This window comes from Asterias amurensis, chromosome 9 (assembly GCF_032118995.1).
Source record: "Asterias amurensis chromosome 9, ASM3211899v1".
NCBI lineage: Eukaryota > Metazoa > Echinodermata > Asteroidea > Forcipulatida > Asteriidae > Asterias > Asterias amurensis.
In genome coordinates, this window is record NC_092656.1 from 13,527,870 (window position 1) to 13,549,271 (window position 21,402).

At 38.7% G+C, this 21,402-nt stretch overlaps 1 protein-coding gene across 2 annotated transcripts in view; it reads left to right on the forward strand.

Annotated features, from left to right (window-relative positions):
- The window catches only part of LOC139942043 (regulator of G-protein signaling 7-binding protein-like), a 69,235-nt gene extending 53,423 nt beyond the window's left edge, over positions 1–15,812 (forward strand). Inside the window, exons 4-6 of one of the 2 annotated variants that reach the window (XM_071938725.1) lie at positions 272–455; positions 2,919–2,992; positions 10,102–15,812. In XM_071938725.1, the coding sequence (XP_071794826.1) occupies positions 272–455; positions 2,919–2,992; positions 10,102–10,205 (362 nt within the window). In that variant the 3' untranslated portion in view covers positions 10,206–15,812. The remainder of the gene's footprint in view (positions 1–271; positions 456–2,918; positions 2,993–10,101) is intronic. The other variant, XM_071938727.1, reaches the window with a different exon arrangement.
- The last annotated feature ends 5,590 nt before the right edge of the window (positions 15,813–21,402 follow it).

Consider the following 21,402-nt stretch of genomic DNA (forward strand, 5'->3'; position numbering starts at 1 on the left):
AGTATTTCCATTTTATGCCCACTAATTACAGAATGTTTATCGTAGAGAACCTTTTATATTTGCACAATAATTAGAGTAGTGTTTGCATGATTTATCAGTTGCCACTTCGCTCCCATCCCTTTATCCCTAAATCCCAAAAGAATCATCTCTTTTCCTCAACTCACCGCATTGCATTCATTTTAGCACGGCATGCTTCAGCGCACGAAAGCATTTCGGTTTGTTTCTTTTTATATACATATATTCCCATCTCGTCCACAATATTTATTATCAGGCCATCCGTATGAAAACCTCCCAGGTATGGTGATGATGATGGATATTGCGGGTCCGTCAGACCGTAGAGGCGGCAGCAACAAGGGTCGGGAGCTGACGGTATCTGAGATATCTGACCAATTAGAGGAGTCTGTTATACTTGATGGACCAATGGCAACATCGGAAGACCTGCAGCTTATTGCTAAGTAAGGAAGGTTGTATTATTAATAAGGCCGTGTCCAGGTTGATTACATTATATGGTCGCAGTACAGAGAAGTCATTATCTTCAATGTTGTCATTGCATCCGGTGGCCTTAGCCGAAGTCACTCGATTCGGACACGGTCTTTTCGAAACTGAGGCCTTTGGCTTTAGCCTCGCCATAAACTAGGGCAAGTTCGCGCAATAACCAATGGTTATAAGTAGTTGTTGTTTTAGTGACGTACAGGTCATGCGCACATAAGTTGTTGCTCGAACGGCTCTAGTCATCTCGTGTCGTCGCAACCAACGACTCAAGGCACGTTCAATTTCTGATAACTGGTCCACCCTGCATGTGCTATGAAAACGACTATTGGTAAAACCAGCAAAGCAAGCACGCCCAGTAGGCTGGTTCCAAAATAGTCGACTAGCTTAGTCTTTGGCCCTTTTAGAAACCACGGCTACGGCTTTGTAATTGGCTTCAGACTCAGCCCTCTCGTCTGAAGCAGCCCAGAGCGCGCGTACGAACAGCACGCGAAGCCGTGGATTCGGCCGTCGACTAGCCAGAGTTTGGACTAACTACCATTAGTCCTTGCGCAAACTTGGCCTAGGCTTAGCCTTCTTGAATCCCGGTGCCGAAATCAGTGCACGACTTCAAAAGCCGACCAGAGCCCAGTATGAATGAGCAATGGGTATAAACAATTTATCATAACATGGGGCAGCCTGAAGAACGGCTATTTTAAATGGTTTATCTCAATAAGAAAGGGGGAAATGTTGCTTGTGTGTTATGCACTTCACGTTGCGCTTAGGGCTAGCCCCTAAATTCGGCTCTTGCCATTTAAGCAAAGAATGGCAATTGTAAGCGCAGAATTCGGCGATAAGCAGAGTCATAAAAACGGCCCTGCTTTTTCAGTTTCTTACTTCAAACTTCAAAGCAATGTACGTGGTAATTTTTTAGTGACGGTGCTTTAAACCACGATTGGCGGGACTTCTTCAAACAATGGCTTAATGCAAAACTGGGCGGCTTCAAAATGGTTGTAGAAGCCCACATCCCAAACCCTGTCATCTACCGTCACTTTAACAACGTTGTAACTTATAGGCAGTGACCATATTTACGAATGGTCTATCAAATGTTTGAGACATGTCATCGACTGCCCTTGAGCAAAACCATTACCTGTCAAACAATGACACTCTTTAAGGTGAATTAGAAGCGAATCGAGTAATAATCTTGAAGTTTGTGTAACAAATTTCATTTACCACTATCGACTGATAGTAGCCATGTGCATTAAAAATGAAGTATTGGTTGTATACAGTCATTCAAAAATATATATAGCGTCAAGTGCTATAAAAAAGGTCCTTTCGTAAATTCGAAACTCAATTACAGCTACAAATAAAAAACACTTAATCACAATAAAACGGACTGCCGCAATAAAGGATTATTTTCTACCGTCCACACAAAAGAATTGGTAAATTGCCAGCACACTAAAGGTTGAATGCATTACGAATTTTTTCTTTTTACAAAAATGTTTTTGTCGGGAAACATCAATACATTAGAGTACTTGAAAGACTTTAATTTCTCATTCTCGAATCAAAATTGGATGACTATTCGTACTTTTCAATTTGTACAATGGTCCAGGTTGCATGCGATGTATTTAAGAGTGTATGTCGTATGAATATTATCATAATTTTCTTTAATTGTTAGACCCTTGTCTCTCTCTGTCTGTGGTAATGTTTTGAGTACAGAGCATTTAATTTAATTTGTTTCAGGGATACAGAATATTATTTGGTTCCACCCTTAGGCTCATTGCATCGATGTGTTCAAAGCCGTTGGACACTTTCGGTAAACAGTGTTGTCCAAATGCCCACACTTCGTGTATCACAACTTATATATAAAATAACAAACCTGTGAAAATTTAGTCTCAATAGGTCATCGGAGTCGGGAGAAAAAACGGGAAACCCACCCTTGTTTCCGCACGTTTCGCCGTGTCATGACATGTGTTTAAAATAAATCCGTAATTCTCGCTATCAAGAATTGATGATTGTTTTAATGTTTTCTAAAAAGTAAAGCATTTCATGGAATAATATTCGAAGAGAAGTCTTTCACCATTACCTTCTGTAAACCCTGTAAGTTATTAGTAAATCTGTGATTTTTTTTCTGTTCCGAAAGTGTCCAATGGTTTTAAAGCACTGTAAACTCAGTACTTTCCAGAGTCAAGTAGAAAAAAACACGGGCATACTCGGGTGGGATTCGAATTTGCCTCTAGAGCAGAACCCAATTTCATGGCTCTGCTAACCGCCGAATTCCCTGCTTACGTGCAAGAAGAAACAAAGAGAAACATCAGTCTTTTCAGTTCTTGTCATTCAACCAAGGTTAACTACGATAGGCAAAATTATGCCACACTCGGGGGAATCCCCGAGTCAACATTAATAATGCTGGTTATTGACGTCCTTGTTTGCTCGATTTGTTTATTTAGAGACATGGAGGAGGTACGAAAGATGCTACGAGAGGTCGATCTAGATGAGATGATTCCTCGACAACGATCACCCGGTAAGCCACAGCCGCATATCACCCACAGCCACAACCCTATCCCAAATCCATTTTTCGGCTGCTTGGAATAATCAATATAGCTTTCTTGTAATTCGACCAAGGATGCATTTCAATTTAACTGAATCACTTAATAGCTCGCAAGCCTGAGGAAACCAGTGAACCATGTAAACCAAACCTCGGGGTTAACTCATCTCTTCCACGATGTTTTGTTATTTTATGTGCACTACTAATCTGAGTACACGGGACCAATGGCTTTATGTCCCATCCGAATGGCACATATAATACAAGTGCCTCGACCGGGACTCGAAACCCACACTTTGATAATCAGAAATACCAGATGAATATAATGTGAACAGGAAAAAACTGGGGTTGACCCCTACTTTTCCACGATACAGTGTTCTGGGTTCATTTACGTGCACTTACCAACAGTGCACGGCACGGGACCTATTGCTTAAAGGCACTGCACACCTGTTGTGTAAATTTCTTTATTAATCACTAATTTCTTAAGACCAGTCTTCTCACTTGGTGTATCTCAACATATGCATAAAATAACAAACCTGTGAAAATTTGAACTCAATTATAAGTCGTCGATGTTGCGAAAGGGTAATGGAAGAAAAAACGCCCCTGTCGCTTGTGTGCTTTCAGATGCTTGAATTCGAGACCTCGGCTGAGGTCTCGAAGGATACAAGTGTCATGACTGCTGGGACTCGAACCATACACTCTGCTGATCAGAAACACGGGTGCTCTTAACCGCTCGGCCACGACACGGGATGCGGTTAACACATGTACTGTATAGAGCCTGTAATAAACGAAATACTTACGTTTTAATAAGTGTACCAACACTTTTGGCTTATGCTTCCTATTTAAAAAACAAATCGCACCCTTTTAGGTGACCCCTGAGTGTCGCTTCTCGGATCGTATTGTATTATTTTGTTAACTTTGGTGCGATCCCTGACTATATGGTATAGTAACTGTTATGACTTTTGACTTCTGATTTGCCGATAGGTTTTCCCCCTCAGAACTCAGGAAAGTATACAGTGCTTAAAGACACTGGACACTATTGGTGCATCTAAAATAATGCATACAATAACAAACCTGTGAAAATTTCAGCTCAACCTATCGTCGAAGTTGCGAGATAATAATGAAAAATAAACACCCTTGTAACACGAAGTTGTGTGCTTTCAGATGCTTGATTTCGAGACCTCAAAATTTAAAATCCGAGGTCTTAAAATCAAATTCGTGGAAAACTACTTCTTTCTTGAAAAAAACTACGTCACTTCATAGGGAGCCGTTTCTCACAATGTCATATACTATCATCCTCTCCCCATTACTCGTTACCAAGTAAGGTTTTTATTTATGCGTATGATTATTTTGAGTAATTACCAATAGTGTCCACTGCCTTATATAGACCTAGGTTTAAGGGTAACAAACCGAGGCCAACGTAAATGTGTGCGGGTTACTGACCGATAATTTGAAGCTTGGCTGACTAAACATCATCTACTCACGGTCTCAAATCGACGTTGGATTGAGATGTTAAAATCGATCTGTGGGTTAAATCAAACTGCAAATGCTACAGATCATTGATCACAATACATTGTAGCACTCTATCACAATATTATGTTTCCCGCCAACGGCAATTGCTTACGGTGATCATTCCGGTAAATGGTTACTATATTTATTATGTTTTTCCATGTAGGAATACTTTCCTATACTTAGAGTTTGGACCACTGTTGTTTTAATCAATACATCACACCCACAGATGAGGCTTAGAGTGGAAAACGTATTCTGTCCCTCTCGTTTAAAAGGAACATCCATTTTCATACACACAGAAAAAGAAATAAGCAAACACAAAAACGGTCGCTTATTTGAGTTGGAAGCACCGCGTGACACTAAAGTGACAGTGCAACACTATATTTGGCGAGTCTAAGGACACATGAGTGTATGACAAACAGTTCTACCCAAAAAAAAAAAGTTTTCGCTTCTTCGTAAAATGCCATTATATTCATGCAAGATAATTTGTCACCCTTGGAGATTATCGACCACGTTGGTCGAACCCCCGCAGAAAAACACTACTCAACAGAGACTTGATCTAGTCTATGAGGTTTTACATTTTACCAATTTTGTCATGCATCGCGTCCTTGTGTACAGAAACAGAATTGATATTTTTATATTTCGATTTCGATTTGGATATATATTCCCAACGCTCTAACTAGAGCCAAACGAGAAGAGAGAATACAATAAAGACATCTCAGTTTCAGGCGTAGGAGGAAAACCTTAGAGAACTATAACAGGGAAACTCCACGCAGTCAAGTGTAGGGACTGAAAACCCAATCCACATAATGCCCCGGTGGGATTTGCACCGGGTTTCAAGAGGTTGAAGGCGATGATGGTGGATAGCGAGCGTGATACCACTATATACCAATGATGGTATAATGATTGCAAAAAGGAACATACGGTGATTAAGTATGCACTTGATAGACCTACCAACGAAAAAAAATAATCCAGATAAAATATTAATTTTTGGTTTTTACCCATACACCGAGAAAATATCACATGCATATAATTCGGATGGGATTCAAACCCACGACCCTTGCAATTCTAGAGCAATGTCATACCAACTAGACCAACGAGATTGCCCTGTATTTAGAGGCAGTTCGAAATTAATATGCTTTATCCCCGATGCAAATTTAACATCTATTATAATTCGGTAAACTGCCAAGATGATGTTTGGGTGTGGTTCTAAGAGAAACGGTGATGTCCCTCAGACATGTGCATGTAGGCTGAAATGTCAACTTAAATTAAATACTGTACCTATAGTTTGCAATACAAGAGCATCACTTGGATGTGCTTGTCTTACAAACACATTTCTACGAAGTTCTCAATTCATTCCGACGCTTTGGGATCCAATAGCTTATACTTGCACCATTAAAGACCAGGACACTACTGGTAATTGTCAAAGACCAGTCTTCTCATTTGGTGTATCTCGACATACGCATAAAATAACAAACTTGTGAAAGTTTGAGCTCAATATTGGTATTCGAAGTTGCGAGATAATAATGAAAGAAAAAACACCCTTGCCCCACGAAGTTGTGCAAAATTTAATTCTGAGGTCTCGAAATGAAATTCGTGGAAAATTACTTCTTTCTCGAAAACTACATTAATTCAGAGGGAGCTGTTTCTCATAATGTTTTAGACCATCAACCTCTCCCCATTACTCGTTACCAAGTAAGGTTTAATGCTTGTTATTATTTTGAGTAATTACCAATAGTGTCCACTGCCTTAAAGTCCACATGTACTGTTTATTTTATTTTCTCTGCTGTTTAGCCTAAACTGTCTTAATGTAGACTAGTGATCTTCAAACAGAAACATGTCATTTCCCTAATTGTTATTGTTTTTATATGAGGTCATTTTATGGCATTTTCAATATCATAAATTCATACATGTTCAAGTCGCGTATAATTTTTATCTCAGGGCAATAGTTTTACATACGATTCAATATGCTACTCAAATTATTGAGGATATAATTTAAGCCATAAGTGCAATCCCCCCTAATACCAAGCTTCTTACAATCCAGTGCCCTATTCTCATTATTAAAAAATGTTCTTAATGATTTTGAAATAACCGGAAGGCTTTTTTTGATTGAACAATTAAAATCTGCCATTGTTCGGTACATCCAAATTATACACAGTACGATACATAGTATCATGTACTGGGTTCATATATCAGGCAGTAGCTCTAGATGGCATGCGATATGTTACTAGCATAACAACGCTATACACAACGGGTAATTCAAGACCCGTGTGTTTAACATGTTGAAAAATTCCCTTAATTCCGCAAACAAACGGCACGGAGTGAATTGTGACAAAACAGGGAATGTCATTACAACCCTATGGACTAGCTCAGTAGATGTTCATTTTCCCGCCCGTTTCCCCAGCAACGTCGTCAGGGTGATTCGTGCTCAACGAGTCTACATCACTTCACTGCATTCAGTTGAGTTTTAGCACAACCATGTTTCTCTTTATACAGAGAGAGGTCTTGCGTTTTGTGCACTGGCACAACGTGCATGAATTCATATCGTGAGAGCGACTGGCCTAACCTTAAAGGGGATCCGAAAATTTAATCATAGAATGTATTTTATTATAACTGGAAAGATGTTTTTCCACATGGAATTACATCTCTCCAGACTCAAAGTAGGTGGAACAAAATACATAACATCCGTTCGAAAGACTGTGAATGGCGAGGAAATCAAACCACAGCATGTGGTTTTACTTAAATTTTACGTACATTTGAAAACTTTTGGGGAAAAACAACAGTTATTCAGCGTTTCTTTTTCATAAAACGCCGAATATTTTGCAGGACGTTTGAATAGTGTCTTAAGTGGGAACAAACGATTTGTTGTCAATGGTGATGCATCACCTTTTATTTAAGACGTAAATGACTGATGCTGTGTCACCAACAAAAAGAGCTGTGCAAAATTAATATGGTAATATTAGTCATTGCAACCAAACAAATTCAATGCTGAAAAATAGATCCAAACTTGCATTTTAACCACCTCATTTGCATAAAGATCAACATAACAAAACGCTCAAACATGTGTAGTTATTAATCTGGTACGGTATTCAAACAGTCAGCATTCGGCGTGTCGATAGCTGGGTCGTTAAGAGCTTCGTACTCAACCTCTTGTGCTTCGATCGGCAGAGTATGGGTTCGAATCCCGGTCGACACGTGTGCCTTGAGTAGGATATTTTACCATAATTGCGTAACCCTTCGGGTGGGACATTAAGCCGTAGGTTCTGTGTACTATAGGATTGGTAGTGCAAGTAAAATCATCCCTAATACGTATTAAGTAGGAGTAGAGATTAACCCTTGGGCATGGTTCACATTATAGCAAGCACCCTTGTTTACAGGTTTCTTCTTTAAAGGATTTGGGTACTTTTTGTAATACAAAACACAATGTCCACAGATTTACATTAAACTTACACCATTTGAAGATAATGATAGTAGAAAGCGTACCTTATAATATTAGTTGCTGAGGTGTTGTAGTTTTTGAGAAATGAGTTAAACCATGTCATGAAAATACGTTATTACATGCTAAAATAATTTTCGTCTCATGATCACTGAGACGAAAATTATTTTCATGACATTGTTTTACTCATTTCTCAAAAACTGCAGCACCTCAGCAACTAATATTTTCAGGGAAGCTTTCTGCCATCATTTTCTTCAAACGGTGTAAGTTTCGTGTAAATCTGTAGACATTGTGTTTTTTGTCCTACAAAAAGTAAATAGACCCTTTAAGTTCACTTATGAGGCATCCTTGGTTTCAATACAAGAAAATGAAACGACAAAATGTACTACTATATTATAAGCATAACTAATAATATCGTCACGTGAGCAAAACCAACTTCATTCTAAGATGCAAATCAATTATAAAATGTTCATACTATTGTCAAAATTTGAAACAACGATAAGAATCAACCGACTCTTTTCCAAAAGTAACAATTGTGTACCCATGGTGTACCGTAATCCAAAAAGAGGCATGGTGTACATCACTCTACGCCCCGCCCCCCCCCCAATATTTTTCCCCACCAACCAAGGCTGCCAATAACAGACACTAAACATGAGTAATTTTATAGGCAGTTTGAGTCAATCGATTTTGGCTGGTATAATTACTGTCAATGACCCTGGTCTCCATAGTATTAACGATGACGGGATGCATCATTATCTTCACCATAATAGAGTAAATACCAATTGTCATTGTGTGTGTACAATAGAGGGACCAATAGTTGTGAAATGTCAATGATCGCAACCCACAGTTAAACATAAGTATTGCATCTTAACACACAAATAAGAACTCGTCAGAATTCGTTTTATTTTTTATAGGCACTGGACAATGGTAATTACTCATGTTCGCATAAAAGCTTACTTGGTAACGAGCGATGGGGAATTTTCGGTACAAAACATTGTGAGAAACAGCTCCCTCTGAAGTAACGTAGTTTTAAAAAGATGTAATTTCTCACTGAAATATTTAAAGACTTCATGCACGAAGCCCGGCCGGCATCTGAAGGAACACAAATTGCAACGAGGATGTTTTTCTTTCATTCTTCTCTTGCTTCTTCGATGAGCAATTAAGTCCAAATTTTCACAGAATGTTAATGTTATTCATGTTTTTGGATACACCGAATGAGAATACTGGTCTTTAAAATTACGAAGGTGTCCAGACTTTTAAAGCAATTGGACACTTTCGGTAAACAGTATTGTCCAAAGGCCCACACTCCGTGTATCACAACTTGTATACAAAATAAAAACCTGTGAAAATTTAGGCTCAATCGGTCATCGGAATCGGGAGAAAATAACGGGAAAACCCACCCATGTTTCCACACGTTTCGCCGTGTCATGACATGTGTTTAAAATAAATCCGTAATTCTCGTTATCGAAAATTGATAATTGTTTTAATGTTTTCTCAAAAAGTAAAGCATTTCATGGAATAATATTTCAAGAGAAGTCTTTCACCATTGCCTTCTGTAAACCCTGTAAGTTATTTGTAAATCTGGGAACTTTTATTTTTTTCTGTTCCGAAAGTGTATAATGGCTTTAAAATAGCGAATTCTGATGTGACGTTGTTTGGGCAGGGGGTGGGGCACAGACATTCCAGTCAGTTGGTTTCATGTGTAGAGGTTCGAGAGGGGAGTATTAAAACGTCATTCCTCCCCGTGGCATATTATCTGTAGCAGCCTATGCAATCTACCGAATATCATAGTCATCCTTAGGGAACATTGATTTGCCAAACTCCCATTCCCACCTCTCCATTTTCAGATATACGGATTACCATACCCACTCAGGCGCCCCTGGCTCAACAATTAATCATTGACGCACAAACTGAACTTATACTCAATCTTGATGTTGCTAATTTTTCATGCGCAGCTGGTCTTATCTTTTTAGAACTACAAGTAACACAAATTGTACTCGTGACAACACCAATGTGAGGGCCAAACACATCAAACCCTTTGAATGATTATAACCATTGTATAAGCTACTCATCAAACAGCGTCTTTTACTTGTAATTTATCTCACTTCTTTCTGTCTTTGTTGTTACTTTCAATTTTGTCCAGATGATATCGTGCACGTAGCCTCCATCCACCATCACAGCAGCCTAATTAGACTACGTCGACGCCTATTCTGCTGCTGTGGACGATCGAAGCACATCCAGCCCTAAGCAAGGCCGTGTCCGAATCAACGACTTCGGCTACGGCTGTTGGCCTCATTGACTGTCCAAGCACAAGTCACAGCCACATGTCAATTCGGACACGGTCTACAATAAAACAACCAAACTATATCAAGACATTCATTTGTGACCAAAACATGGAAACCACAATGCAATGTCAGTTACGTCGACACCAGTTTGTTTTTAAGGTAAAAAACCAGTACACCAATGCAATTGCTCCAGTAAAACACACAACATTTTTACAAACCCAAGTGATTGTGGTCACTCCCTTTCGCCCATCGTTTGTGAAGGATCAAGAAACTGGACTATCGGTCATACAATATAATTTTCAAAGATGGCCTAAATATCACGAAGCTGTACGAGACTCTCGCATTTGTTCCTTCTACAAGCGAGGCTTTGCTTGCATCATGAGCAATGCTCAACACTGATAACCAAGTAGGCATGGGCTTACTTACTGCTGTGAACGAGTCGAGTTCATAGGAATATTTTGGTGTTGCTACGGAGAGGCGATGAACGTCGAATTCAGCGATAGTTCAAGTTTTAGAGAACTGTTGTCGATGGGCGAATGAGAGGGAAAATCTGCCTCTTGAGGAGGAGGAACCCGCAAACTCATTTCATTATTAATTTGCTTGAGTTTAGATTACAATTTATTTTATAGATCGACGCAGCAGTGGTTTGACGTTTGAAGCAAGGCCTTATAGAAACAACTAAATCAGATTACTTTTCGGCACAGAAACGCAATGAGAAACCATTCAGAACTATGTGCCATCACCGTTTCCTCTATAATATGACGGCATTTTTACGTCAATGCAAAGGTCCAAACCACAAACCAAGTTGAGTATAATTATTTAGTGTAGGCCTACGGTATTTATTCCCTACCCAATGTCAGTGAGATGCAGCGCACATCCACAACACTCATTCTCTAATCACCGGTATGTATTTTATTATTAATATGAATCGTTATCGAACAGAATGCACTAGCTCTATGGTTGCACTACGATAAGCTAGTCTGCGAACGAGAATAGACAGACGCCACCAACGACGAGATGTACGGCAGGGTGTGGATGTTAATAGCGAGCTTTCGCAAGACCACGGTAGGGACACAGGACGGTAAAAAAAATCAAGGCGTGTTTTTTTCTTTCCCAGGGAAGATAAAAACAACGTGTGCGTTATGGAAGAAAACTCCGTGGCCTTACTGCCCCACTCGAAAGACGGAGTACGCTACATGTTAACGCATGGAGTTCGCATGGAGATGCAATACAAGTACACGTGTATAGAGGGCATTCTAGACACGCTTGGTTTAGTTGGTTGCGCCATGGTTGCGCCCATGTAAGAAAGAAGGTACATGTACAACACGTACATTAATGCTTAGTGGCCTCATCTTTCCTGGGGAAAAAATACGCTAAAAGGGATTACTGATTGTATATAATAGAAATCAGTGTAAGGGAGCAGGAAAATCGATCGACGCATGCGCCAAACTGAAGTAGTCTCCGTCGTGTAGAGATTGGGAACGCTATATTGGTGAAACAACGTCCGGTCTGTACAACGGAGTGATGTCGTTTATACACGTTGTATGGTGTGGGAGCCTTGTGATAGACTCGATTCAAGCCCCGTTCTCGTGCGAGAGATCCTAAAAATCATATCCGACTTCAAAATATAGCTATTGTGGTCCCGATAATGGCCAGGCACAGGGGGGCTAGGTTGGGGAATGCCAACCTCGCAAAAGTTGTCTGATGTTTAGGCGATGGGACTGAAAATAAAAAGATTCTCACGAGACAGGGACTTGAATCAGTTCTATATCACCATTCGGTCCACAACATCCAGGACGGGAGCACTCGAGCGTGAGAATACAGATTACTGTGTTATGCTCTGTCCCGTCCTGTGTGCTCCGTGCCGAAAGTCGAAAGCTCGCTAATAAAGTGACTATGACTAGCAAAATCAGTGCAGACAATAGTCAGGCAGCACCGGTCAATCGCAACTCGGATCATAAACTTGCACAAAGTACCCCCATTACAGCAGTCCTACATTCACCATAAATACAACAAGAGACAAGAGTGCACAAAACGTCGATCGAGACATACCAATATTCTTTTGGGGGTATTGTAAATGGGAGTGCCCTTTTTGGTTTGAGTGTCCACCATATCTGAACATGGCTTTATGGCTCTTTTCAGAGCCAACATTCATTCATATAGAGAGGTTCACATAAAAAATGATTACTTCTTTAAGTGCTCTCTTAATGTAGAAGAGTGAAAACCACTCGTTTTGTCCGCTATACCACTAGAGCCATGTGTCATGAACAACTCCTTTTAGAGTGAAAGACGCGTACTTTCAACTCCAGAGTAAAGTTCGTTTCAATTTCACTCAGTAAGAGTGACACAGATTGACTTTCACTCTCAAAACAGCGAAACTGACACCACTCAGACAAGGGAGGGTAAAATTTTCACTCTTTTACATTAAGAGAGTGGGAGTGGTGAGTGAGATGGTTGACTCGGAACAACCCTGCCTGCAAAAGAAAGTTGTTTTAGTTTAAAGACAAATCCAAACTATTGTACAGAACACCATTTTAAAACTACACACGTTGGGCAATCTTGCTCTCACCATTTAATACCCTATAATTGGTGGGCACATTATGATGGTATAACGATTATAGTAAAAGGTTTGTGGTGAATTTGTCTGTTTACAAAAAGCGCAATCCTGCAAGTGTCCATCTTATCTCAAAAAAGCTAATGAACCCCAACATAGGCTGGAAAGAGGGAACGTTTAAACTCTTACTTTGAAAGGAACCTTAAAATCAAGCATAATCTATTCAAGGGATAATCAAAGAATGTTTTGCAATCTCGTTGTAGGAAATGCAGATTATCTCTTTCACATCTGTCCATCCTTTGTTTTTTAGTTGCATGCTAAATTGCATGACGCCCCCCACCCCTTTCAATGCACTCAAAGTACACAGAGTTGTGTCGTTGTGTTGTTTACCAACGACTTCTGACCAATCAACTTTCTTAACTTATATTTCACTGTCAATACCGTGTATAATTAACGGAGCATTAGCGGCTCTTTACACATAATTAAGAACTAGTCGGGTTTTTTTATGTTGACCTTTTTACGTTCAGTGCGTAGTGACTGTTTGAGAGCGGGTTAGGCGAGTGAATGTGTTAGTGCCAAAAGAAACCCTCGGACTTTAACATGCGCAAGTTCCTTTTTACGTCTAATAGTACATCAATTAGGAAATGTGTACTGTTCAGACATACTATGACTGCGAAAGGTTTAAGGCGTTATTTGGGTCCTTAATATTATTTGGAAAGAGCTGTATCGATAAAATAACGGAAGGAACAACATGATTATAAAACACGTCAACTGCATGGTATAATTATAAGAGAATATTAATTTTGGTATAATTAGATATGTTACTATGTCCGTTGACCCTTGACCTCCGTTGATTCGAAATACCGGTAGGCCTACCTGTCCGGAGTGGTATCAACTTTGGCCCGGTTTCAATTCACGCATCAGATAGGGGTTTCATCGTGATTTCTTAATAACGTTTTCTTTTTCCACCATATTTTCCTTAAAGCATTCCGAATTCCGAAACAATGCAGACCACAGCCTTGAATAGTATCATGATAAAAACAGCATCATGTGTCCATATTGTTAGTTTATTTTCTAACTGTACTGTTTCCCAGACTGCATTGTGGTATACCTTTAAAGCCATTGGACACTTTCGGTAAACAGTATTGTCCAAGGCCCACACTGCGTGTACCACAACTTATATATAAAACAACAAACCTGTGAAAATTTAGGCTCAATCGGTCACTTGAGTCGGGAGAAAATAACGGGAAAACCCACCCTTGTTTCCGCACGTTTCGCCGTGTCATGACATGTGTTTAAAATAAACCCGTAATTCTCGCTATCGAGAATTGATATTGATATTGTTTTAATGTTTTCTCAAAAAGTAAATCATTTCATAGAATAATATTTCAAGATAAGTCTTTCACCATTACCTTCTGTAAACCCTGTAAATTATTTGTAAATCTGTAAACTTTAAAAAAAAAATTCTGTACCGAAAGTGTATAATGGCTTTAAAGGCATTATGGCATATTTCACCGTTTGTGGTCAATTCCACGTGAATAAAATCTACTTCTTGATTAATTTTTGCATTCCTTTACCTGACCGTGCATGAATAACCAGTTTCTGGCTGATTGACATTGATGCGTGAACATTATTAGGAACTGTTCCATTGGTTCCATGGTTGGAGTTGCTATACATGCACATTCACTCACCGAACACTATTATTGAACTACTTTCACCATTCAGACTGTCGGCATGTAATGCATGCGAAAGGTGAACCAGGAACTGGATATTTAATTTACATAATGACCGATTTCTAAAAAGGAACTAACTGCAAACGTTTCAACCATGAGTTCATCAATGAGTGGTGACATTCTGAAACAAATAATGTTATCTATCTTTCAGTTAATTTGACTGTCTTTACTTTCGCAATATTTGTTTGTTTCCATACTTTAATGAGTACTTGGTAAATATACAAAACATAACCAAGGTAACCGAGTACATTTTGTACATCAATGGCTATTTTAGAATTCAGTTATTTAATAACAATACTACTTAAGTTTTACCTAACTATGTTTTGCGCTTAAAGGCACTGGACACTATTGGTAACTACTCAAAATAATTATAAGCATAAAAACCTTACTTGGTAGTGAGCAATGGAGAGCTGTTGATAGTATGAAACATTGTGAGAAACGGCTCCCTCTGAAGTAACGTTTTTGAGAAAGAAGTAATTTCTCACTAAAATATTTGATTTGAATTCGAGACCTCAGTTGAGAGGTATCGAATTAAAAGCATTTGAAAGCACGCCACTTGTGCGACGAAAGGGTTTTTTCTTCCCTTATTCTCTCGCAACTTCGACGACCAATTGAGTTAACATTTTCACAGGTTTTTTAAGTTATGCATATGTTGAGATACACCAAGTAAGAAGACTTTGACAGTTACCAATAGTGTCCAGTGCCTTTAAGGATTATTTATACTGATTTCCGTTGCAGGCAACTCTAAGTATACCATTTAGTGCAAAGTCCAAGTACGTATGTCGTACTTCTATCACAATATAAAATCACTATAAAAATGAAGTAAGTTTTAGTAATTACAAATAAGGTGAATTATTGTCATGGCCACCATAAAATAATTAATATTACAATAAAAACTTAAACTATTATAATGTATATTATGAATTCTAACCTGTTGTTTTCATTTCATCTATGGTCAAAGGTTAATTACCATAATTGGTACTAATCCAAAAGACTTGCGAAGAAGAGTTGACTGTAAATAAACTTGACACTTGTCAGCTTTGTTGAACAAATATTTCCTTAATACGGTTGGCGTAGCATTTTCTCTCGTCTTCCACCTCTATAGACCTTTATCACGCTGTCACCGTTTGGTCATGTTCCCTGTTTCCAATAACAGTAACGAATGCTAACATTCATTGCGCATGGCACCAGACTATTACTTCGTCCAGCCTCTGTTTGGGTACATGAGTTGGAACGGAGTAAAATCAAGAACATACCGTGGTAAAGGTTTATATGACCTCGTTCCAATCAGCAGGGTACGGTGGCTGATCTCCGCCAACAAATAAACACCTTTTCAGTAGGGCGTTATAACGCCCTATAGGGCGTTATAACGCCCTAAATAACGGCGTAACAACGCCCTAAATTACGGCGTTATAACGCCCTTTTTCTCAATTAGGGCGTTATAACGCCGTAATTTAGGGCGTCATAACGCCCTATAGAGCATGGTTCAAACTGAATGAAAATACTTCATGTTCAGCAGCCCGTTCATGTCTCTTAAACTAATACCTACACCACCTATTTGCAAAGAGGTTTTGCAAATAATATACCCTCCTACGTAAAGAGTTTTGTACTACCATAGAGTACTCCGGCCTTACTCTATGGTATTACTGTGTGTTTGATGTTGATGTGTTTTGTCCGTCTGATAAGGATTTTCTTAAAAGGTAATGTTGGTTTACCTAGAAACTTTGTGAAAAATTAATCACGTCCAAATGGTTTATGTTCCTGAAGGCTTTCCGTTAATTATAGACGCTCGTTCACTCGTTGAAAAGACAATTTCCTATTCGAATAGTCCACCTGACACTCGGAGCATGGATTTCGCAAACTTTTGTGAGGATACATTGTCAAACACATTATGTCTGGAGAGCAGACTCATAATTATCAGCACATGGGAGTCAGCTTGGCGTATTGGTGAGCTTAAAGGCAGTGGACACTATTGGTAATGACTCAAAATAATTATTAGCATAAAACCTTACTTGGTGACGAGTAATGGGGAGAGGTTGATGGTATAAAACATTGTGAGAAACGGCTCACTCTGAAGTGCCATAGTGTTCGAGAAAGAAGTAATTTTCCACGAATTTGGTTTCGAGACCTCAGATTTAGAACTTGAGATCTCGAAATCAACCATCTAAACGCACACAACTTCGTGTGTCAAGGGTCTTTTTTCTTTCATTATTATCTCGCAACTTCGATGACCGATTGAGCTCAAATTTTCACAGGTTTGTTATTTTATGCATATGTTGAGTTACACCAACTGTGAAGGCTAGTCTTTGACAATTACCAATAGTGTCACTGCCTTTAACACAATCAAACCGGGGGCCTACAACAAAAGAGGACAATGAGTCCACGGTTTGGGAACGGTTCTTAGTTGGAAAACGTGTACAAAACCACTGGGTGCTGTTTCCAAAAGTTTGAGTATAATTTTTTTTAAAGGCACAAAAGGGTCCACAATATTGAAGGTTTGTACAAGATTGTGTGTCTTGCCTCGCCTACGCCTCCGGGACCCGGTTCGAGTTCTACCGGGGGCACTATGTGGATTGGGTTTTTTAGTCTCTACCCGGCTGCGTGGGTTTTCCCTGGAATAATTCTCTTTGAGAGTTTTGTCTGACCGAGCTTTTGATTCATCGAATCTGGGTTGCTGTGGTGAAGCTCCGACCCATGGTATTGCTTTTCCAGCCATATCTTTATAAGTATTGTGGTAATTACAACAAATCCTAAATAGTTGAGCTGAACCAAGAACGTTGGTCACTATAGTCAGCGCGCCATTTCTGCTATACATGCCATTAAACAATTTATTTGAAATCTTCAAGAGACTACTAAAATCGCGTTTATGGTGGGTCTTCACTCGTGTGCGTTTTATCACCATTAGCGGCCAATGCAAAGGGTTCTATTCTCAGAACAATGGCGGCCAACAAAATGAGTCTATTCCCAGAACATGTTCACATTACACCATTTCACCTGAGCGAATGTCAGCATGATTGAGATCGACATTTTCATGGTCAATAAAATTTGTACCGTTCCTAGATGATAGTCTTAATCAAATTGTATCGGCGAAATATTTTTTTTTTTTCACCAGCGAAATTTTGTAACAGAGTATCAGAGATCGAAAACATGTTCCGATCCATTCATATTCAAGAGGTTAGAAATCAGATTTCAAAGTAAAACTTTGCACGAACATTAAGTACATGCCGATCAATTCCCTTCTAAAGTTTGCAATTACTTCAAAGACATACGCCAAATATACTTCCGAAGATAAATGTCTATTTATATTTATATCTTTAAAATAATTGAGAAACTACAAGTGTAGACGATATTTAGGATTTGAGGCATTGCATGGTGAGGTATCAATGTATATTTGGTTTGCGGTAACACCATGTGTGTATCTACTTGCCAGGTAGAGTTTGTTCATAGAGAACTGTCTTGCTTTATTCTACTATCGCGGAGTAGATAGATGTTCGGGGGTTCGGGAAACTTCTCAGTTCTGAAGAGAACTGTCCTGCTTTTTAACTATTACCAGGACGGATGGTATAGAAAACAGACTTGGACTGCTACTTTTAGCTTATAGGATCGTAGTTAAGTGTACTGCCGCGGAGTCAGTGCTGACTCAACGTCTGTAGACGATATTGCTTTTTACGTTGAAAGCGGATATGACGGCCATCTTGAGTCTCCAGTGGATACGTTAGCCCCGTACCACGATCTACAATAACCTAATAACACATTGTGAGTCCAACAAACAGTATATTTATAATCGTGCTGATGTATGCACACCCAGGGGTTTGCCACGCACGTACAGCTATGTATATCCATCTGTCAATATTGGCCAAAATATCACATATCATATTTATTTTCGTTTGAAGCCTAATTAACTAGATGGTTGTTATTATTCGACATTGGGGTCTGGGTATTTATGTCTTTGGAATCAAATATCTTATTTAATACATTGACTATGTTTGAAACCGTCTGGCTGATTTTATTTCCTCTTTCAAATTGCCAAAATGGAATACATTGTTGATGAATGAAAAAAAAATATATTCCCAGTTCTTGTTTTTCAATAAGCACGCTATCAATACGTTGGTCTCTTTTCATTATAGAAAACGTTTCATGTTTTGTACGATATTCTGTGGACCTTCGTAAAGATATGTGCTTATTTTCAATGCTGCAGTCGAATGGTGATTTCAAATGCTTCGGAACGCTATTCTTTACAGTTTTCCCTCGACTTGTTTTTCCAAGATTTATTTTTACTAATTTTGATATTTATAATCAGTGAAATTTCAGACTGAACTACTGTTAATTTTTCCCGATAATTACGACTCTTTAACGTTTCTCTAAATGTGTTTATGGACACTAGGTTAACAAAATTAAATTAAAATTGGTAACGAGCAATGGAGAGCTGTTTATGGTATTAGACCTTGTGAGAAACGGCTCCCTCTGAAGTAACGTAGTTTTGGAGAAAAAACAAGTAATTTCTCACTAAAATATTTTAATCGAATAAGATACCTAAGCTTAGGTCTCGACTTCAAGGCATCTGAAAACGCGACAAGTGTGTTTCTTCTTCCATTTAGGCTCTCGCAACTTCAACCGATTGAGTCCAAATTTTCACAGGTTTGTTATTTTATGCATAATTATTTTAAGATTCACCAAGTGAGAAGAATGGTCTTTGACAATTACCAAAGAGGCTTCAAATCAAAGCTGATGTGAGCCATCGATAACTTTTGATATTAGGTAGTCAATATTATTCATTTCAGCTCACTTGTTTTCCACATCAAAGCACATTAAAAAAACATATACATCATGAATGAGTTAATAACATAATATTAAAACAAAAAAGCAGCACGTGATGGGCTATAGCAAACAGCAGTCCTTCTTGTGCACCCCCCCCCCCCCCCCCCCATTACTTCGTTTTGATCAGGGTTGTTCACCCAATAGTATGTGGGTCTGTGGGTAAACTAATAATGTGAAACATCGCGTTTTTTTTGAGATATCGCCGAGAATCCGGAGCAAATGTCCACGCAGGAAAAATGATCCCTGATAAATTATGAATACACAATATTTTGACATAGCCATGACCACATTACGTCAAGTTGAAATGTTTCTCACAATGCTTTATACTAACAAACGCTGCTGATAGGCTTCTAAGGTGTATACTTTCCCTTTGATGACTGAATCTATATAGAACTGCCCAGAAATATCCAAGCAGGTAAATTTCATTACAATGGACGTGTTTGACAAGCCTTTAAGATGACAAGAAATCAATCTGTCTCGTGCATGTAGTTCTGAGGGTATAGAAGGCATGATATATCACGTATGGAATACTACTGCGATAATGGATGTTGAAGACACGTCTTGCAGCATTGATAATGATTGTGTCACAAACGAATACTGTGAAACTTTATACTCGATTAAAGAGACACCTAGTATTGGGTGCTATAAAATGCGTAACGCGCCTTTTATAGCTCAATACGAAATGGTTGGAAAGATGTTTTAAAGTAAAATATAATAATTCTTCACACAAAATATACCTTAGAACTGTTTGGTTTTCGTTTTATTTTGTGAACTAACTCATCAGTCCGTAATTTTGTGGAGTCAAAAACTTGGTTCCTACAAAATGACTGAGCGTGTTGGTTAACGAAGTACAATGAAAACTACACAACTTCGACGAATATACATGTATACATGAATAACACCCAACTCATTGAGAGATCATGCTGTTACCGCAAACTTTTCTAAAACGTATTCCCACCATATGCAAAGTTTCAAATCCTACTTACGAATTATTATATTCAACTTTTATAGACAGTGGACACTATTGGTAATTATCAAAGACTAGTCTTCACAGTTGTACCAGGTGTATCTCAACATAATATGCATAAAATAACAAGCCTGTGAAAATTTGAGCTCAATCGGTCGTCGAGATATTAATGAAAGAAAAAAACACTCTTGTCACACGAAGTTGTGTGCTTTCAGATGCTTAAATTTCGAGACCTCAAATTCTAAATCTGAGGTCTCGAAATCAAATTCGTGGAAAATTACTTCTTTCTCGAAAACTATGCCACTTCAATTATTTTGAGTAGTTACCAATAGTGTCCACTGCCTTTAAAACATAGATCATCCATTATTCCTTTCAAAACAAACGCTTTTAGCCCAAAGTGCCCAATTCGAATGCAACCTCTTACTTGACAGTTACTTGGACTTTTATAGCCATTCGGATTGTGTTGTTACACTGCCATGTTGGAGAAGCCTGTCGCTCAAATTTCACTCCTTAATGCAATTCTAAGTAGGTGTAAACACAGTGGCACAATCGCGACCATAGAGAAACGTATCTTTGTTCTTCCATTGTTTTGTACGCAAATGAACTGAGGACGTCATCGGTCTGTCATCAACCGGGATGACATCGGTCTGCCATCTTTCTTTAAGTTATCGATATCATTGGGAAGCAAATTCACACACAACCTTCCAAATTCAATTGTGGGTTCCTAGTGTCATTGTTCCCCTGTCTTTAGGAAATATGGGCTAGTGTTAAAATTGTACAACCAGTAGTGTTTGACGTTTACGTGAGATACAGGAACAACAGAAAGAAATCAGAGTTTCAGAGATTACCTTATTTAAAGGGAAGTAACCGTTTGGTAATTACTCAAAACAAATATTAACGTAAAAACTGACTTGGTAACGAGCATATGAGAGTTGTTGATAGTATAAAACATTGTGGGAAACAACTCCCTCTGAAGTAATGTAGTTTTTGAGAAAGAGGTAATTTCTCCATAAAATATTAAAAGGCTTCTAGCTAGAATTCTTTTATTCCTATCCTGAAAGCACACAAATTCGTCCAACAAGGGTGG